Source organism: Oncorhynchus gorbuscha, unplaced genomic scaffold (genome assembly GCF_021184085.1).
Source record: "Oncorhynchus gorbuscha isolate QuinsamMale2020 ecotype Even-year unplaced genomic scaffold, OgorEven_v1.0 Un_scaffold_9567, whole genome shotgun sequence".
Taxonomy (NCBI): Eukaryota; Metazoa; Chordata; class Actinopteri; order Salmoniformes; family Salmonidae; genus Oncorhynchus; species Oncorhynchus gorbuscha.
Window position 1 is genome coordinate 7,501 of NW_025752507.1, and position 4,979 is coordinate 12,479.

At 55.7% G+C, this 4,979-nt stretch overlaps 1 protein-coding gene across 2 annotated transcripts in view; it reads left to right on the forward strand.

The window, feature by feature from the left end:
* The window catches only part of LOC124030161 (small integral membrane protein 14-like), a 10,116-nt gene extending 5,806 nt beyond the window's left edge, over positions 1-4,310 (forward strand). The window contains exons 3-5 of one of the 2 annotated variants that reach the window (XM_046341620.1): positions 692-740; positions 854-1,015; positions 3,926-4,310. In XM_046341620.1, coding sequence (XP_046197576.1) covers positions 692-740; positions 854-1,015; positions 3,926-3,933 — 219 coding nt within the window. In that variant the 3' untranslated portion in view covers positions 3,934-4,310. The remainder of the gene's footprint in view (positions 1-691; positions 741-853; positions 1,016-3,925) is intronic. The other variant, XM_046341619.1, reaches the window with a different exon arrangement.
* Positions 4,311-4,979: the final 669 nt, after the last annotated feature.

The following is a 4,979-nucleotide window of genomic DNA, read 5'->3' on the forward strand; positions in this document are numbered from 1 at the left end:
TTGTGTTCGTTGAAGAGGGCGAGAGCTGCTAGACGACAACCATTATCTCATAGGAATTTAATGATTCATTGAAAACCACAAGATCTGTCTCTCTGCCTGTCTCTCTGCCCGCCTGTCTGTCTCTCTGTCTGCCTGCCTGCCTGTCTGCCTCTCTCTGTCTGTCTCTCTGCCTGTCTGTCAGCCTGTCTGTCTCTCTGCCCGCCTGTCTGTCTGCCTCTCTCTGTCTGTCTCTCTGCCCGCCTGTCTGTCTGTCTCTCTGTCTGTCTGCCTCTCTCTGTCTGTCTCTCTGCCTGTCTGTCTGTCTGTCTGTCTGTCTGTCTGTCTCTCTGCCTGTCTGCCTCTCTCTGTCTGTCTCTCTGCCTGTCTGCCTCTCTGTCTGTCTGCCTCTGTCTGTCTGCCTCTCTCTGTCTGTCTCTCTGCCTGTCTGCCTCTCTCTGTCTGTCTCTCTGCCTGCCTGTCTCTCTGTCTCTCTGTCTGTCTGCCTCTCTCTCTCTGTCTCTCTGTCTGTCTGCCTCTCTCTGTCTGTCTCTCTGCCTGTCTTCCTCTCTGTCTGTTTGTCTGGTCTAATAAGGACAGAACCAACACGATCTGTAAACTCATGTTCCCCCCCCCTCTCTCTCCGTCTCTCTCTCTCCACTCCCTCTCTCTCCCCCCCTCTCTCCCCTCCCTCTCTCTCTCCTGTGTCCACCAGCTACGTCAGTCTCAGTCCTACTGTACAGACACAGAGTGTCCTCAGGACTGTATGTATTCTTCACCACACACTGACCCACATTTAAGCCTTGTGCTGATCAAAACAACACTTCCATCAGCCAAGTGGTTATTAACGGGAATGTCTTTCTCTGTGTCCCTCCAGTACCAGGACCCAGTGGCTCAGTAGGAGGTGGAGACCTGACTGTCCCCGTGGTTCTGATGGGCTGGATGGTTCTGGTTCTGCTCCTCTTCCTCCTCAGACCCAACAGCCTCAGAGGATCCCCAGCACCGCCTGCTGGCAAACCTACTGGACCTCACAGTGTAGGTATGGAGGGAGGAGGAGGGGGGAGGAGGAGGGAACCTACTGGACCTCACAGTGTAGGTATGGAGGGAGGAGGAGGGAACCTACTGGACCTCACAGTGTAGGTATGGAGGGAGGAGGAGGGAACCTACTGGACCTCACAGTGTAGGTATGGAGGGAGGAGGAGGAGGGAGGAGGAGGGAACCTACTGGACCCCACAGTGTAGGTATGGAGGGAGGAGGAGGGAACCTACTGGACCTCACAGTGTAGGTATGGAGGGAGGAGGAGGGAACCTACTGGACCCCACAGTGTAGGTATGGAGGGGAGGAGGAGGGAACCTACTGGACCCCACAGTGTAGGTATGGAGGGAGGAGGGAACCTACTGGACCTCACAGTGTAGGTATGGAGGGAGGAGGAGGGAACCTACTGGACCTCACAGTGTAGGTATGGAGGGAGGAGGAGGGAACCTACTGGACCCCACAGTGTAGGTATGGAGGGAGGAGGAGGGAACCTACTGGACCCCACAGTGTAGGTATGGAGGGAGGAGGAGGAGGGAACCTACTGGACCTCACAGTGTAGGTATGGAGGGAGGAGGAGGGAACCTACTGGACCTCACAGTGTAGGTATAGAGGGAGGAGGAGGAGGGAACCTACTGGACCTCACAGTGTAGGTATAGAGGGAGGAGGAGGAGGGAACCTACTGGACCTCACAGTGTAGGTATGGAGGGAGGAGGAGGAGGGAACCTACTGGACCTCACAGTTTAGGTATGGAGGGAGGAGGAGGGAACCTACTGGACCTCACAGTGTAGGTATGGAGGGAGGAGGAGGGAACCTACTGGACCTCATAGTGTAGTTATGGAGGGAGGAGGAGGAGGGAACCTACTGGACCTCACAGTGTAGGTATGGAGGGAGGAGGAGGGATAGAGGGAACCTACTGGACCCCACAGTGTAGGTATGGAGGGAGGAGGAGGGAACCTACTGGACCCCACAGTGTAGGTATGGAGGGAGGAGGAGGGATAGAGGGAACCTACTGGACCCCACAGTGTAGGTATGGAGGGAGGAGGAGGGAACCTACTGGACCCCACAGTGTAGGTATGGAGCGAGGAGGATGAGGGAACCTATTGGACCTCACAGTGTAGGTATGGAGGGAGGAGGAGGGATAGAGGGAACCTACTGGACCCCACAGTGTAGGTATGGAGGGAGGAGGAGTGATAGAGGGAACCTACTAGACCTCACAGTGTAGGTATGGAGGGAGGAGGAGGGAACCTACTGGACCTCACAGTGTAGGTATGGAGGGAGGAGGAGGAGGGAACCTACTGGACCTCACAGTGTAGGTATGGAGGGAGGAGGAGGGAACCTACTGGACCTCACAGTGTAGGTATAGAGGGAGGAGGAGGGAACCTACTGGACCTCACAGTGTAGGTATGGAGGGAGGAGGAGGAGGGAACCTACTGGACCTCACAGTGTAGGTATGGAGGGAGGAGGAGGAGGGAACCTACTGGACCTCACAGTGTAGGTATGGAGGGAGGAGGAGGAGGGAACCTACTGGACCTCACAGTGTTGGTATGGAGGGAGGAGGAGGGAACCTACTGGACCTCACAGTGTAGGTATGGAGGGAGGAGGAGGGAACCTACTGGACCCCACAGTGTAGGTATGGAGGGAGGAGGGATGGAGGGAACCTACTGGACCTCACAGTGTAGGTATGGAGGGAGGAGGAGGGGACCTACTGGACCTCACAGTGTAGGTATGGAGGGAGGAGGAGGGAACCTACTGGACCTCACAGTGTAGGTATGGAGGGAGGAGGAGGGAACCTACTGGACCTCACAGTGTAGGTATGGAGTTAGGAGGAGGGAACCTACTGGACCTCACAGTGTAGGTATGGAGGGAGGAGGAGGAGGGAACCTACTGGACCTCACAGTGTTGGTATGGAGGGAGGAGGAGGGATAGAGGGAACCTACTAGACCTCACAGTGTTGGTATGGAGGGAGGAGGAGGGAACCTACTGGACCTCACAGTGTAGGTATGGAGGGAGGAGGAGGAGGGAACCTACTGGACCTCACAGTGTAGGTATGGAGGGAGGAGGAGGGATAGAGGGAACCTACTGGACCTCACAGTGTAGGTATGGAGAGAGGAGAGGGGGGGGTGGAGGAGAAGAGGGTGGATGGAGGAGAGGAGGGTGGAGGGAGGAGAGGAGGGTGGATGGAGAAGAGGAGGGTGGATGGAGGAGGAGAGGAGGGTGGATGGAGGAGAAGAGGGTGGATGGAGAGGAGGGTGTATGGAGAAGAGGAGGGTGGATGGAGAAGAGGAGGGTGGATGGAGGAGAGGAGGGTGGATGGAGGAGAGGAGGGTGGATGGAGGAGAAGGGGGTGGATGGAGGAGAGGAGGGTGGATGGAGCAGAGGAGGGTGGATGGAGAAGAGGAGGGTGGATGGAGGAGGAGAGGAGGGTGGATGGAGGAGGAGAGGAGGGTGGATGGAGGAGAAGAGGGTGGATGGAGAAGAGGAGGGTGGATGGAGAAGAGGAGGGTGGATGGAGGAGAGGAGGGAGGAGAGGAGGGTGGATGGAGGAGAGGAGGGAGGAGAGGAGGGTGGATGGAGGAGAGGAGGGTGGATGGAGGAGAGGAGGGTGGATGGAGAAGAGGAAGGTGGATGGAGGAGAGGAGGGTGGATGGAGGAGAGGAGGGTGGATGGAGGAGAGAAGGGTGGGTGGAGGAGAGGAGGTTGGATGGAGAAGAGGAGGGTGGATGGAGAAGAGGAGGGTGGATGGAGGAGAGGAGGGAGGAGAGGAGGGTGGATGGAGGAGAGGAGGGTGGATGGAGAAGAGGAGGGTGGATGGAGGAGAGGAAGGTGGATGGAGGAGAGGAGGGTGGATGAAGGGATGGTTTTGATATTGTTGTATTTATTTGTTTATTGACTCGTTGTTCCTCCTGTTGAACAGAGTCGTGACCAGGATCCCCCAGCTCCACCAGTGGACTAGCAGCAGAACCAGACGGAACAGAACCGGAGAGAACCAGACGTTCTACTGGACAACCCAACATCTCCACCGGACGTTCTACTGGACAACCCAACATCTACACCGGACGTTCTACTGGACAACCCAACATCTCCACCGGACGTTCTACTGGACAACACAACATCTCCTCCAGACGTTCTGCCCGTTCTACGTTGGTACCCCGGAACCCAATAGCTTGGCTGCGACCTCTGACCCCTGTACATCACAATGCATTTCCTGTTTAGTGCACTACTTTAGACCAGAGCCCTATGGGTAGTAGTGCACTACTTTAGACCAGAGCCCTATGGGGGTAGTGCACTACTTTAGACCAGAGCCCTATGGGGGTAGTGCACTACTTTAGACCAGAGCCCTATGGGGTAGTGCACTACTTTAGACCAGAGCCCTATGGGGTAGTGCACTACTTTAGACCAGAGCCCTATGGGGTAGTGCACTACTTTAGACCAGAGCCCTATGGGGTAGGGCACTACTTTAGACCAGAGCCCTATGGGTAGTAGTGCACTACTTTAGACCAGAGCCCTATGGGTAGTAGTGCACTACTTTAGACCAGAGCCCTATGGGTAGTAGTGCACTACTTTAGACCAGAGCCCTATGGGGTTAGTACACTACTTTAGACCAGAGCCCTATGGGGGTAGTGCACTACTTTAGACCAGAGCCCTATGGGGGTAGTGCACTACTTTAGACCAGAGCCCTATGGGGTAGTGCACTACTTTAGACCAGAGCCCTATGGGGTAGTGCACTACTTTAGACCAGAGCCCTATGGGGTAGTGCACTACTTTAGACCAGAGCCCTATGGGGTAGGGCACTACTTTAGACCAGAGCCCTATGGGTAGTAGTGCACTACTTTAGACCAGAGCCCTATGGGGTAGTGCACTACTTTAGACCAGAGCCCTATGGGGGTAGTACACTACTTTAGACCAGAGCCCTATGGGGGTAGTGCACTACTTTAGACCAGAGCCCTATGGGGGTAGTGCACTACTTT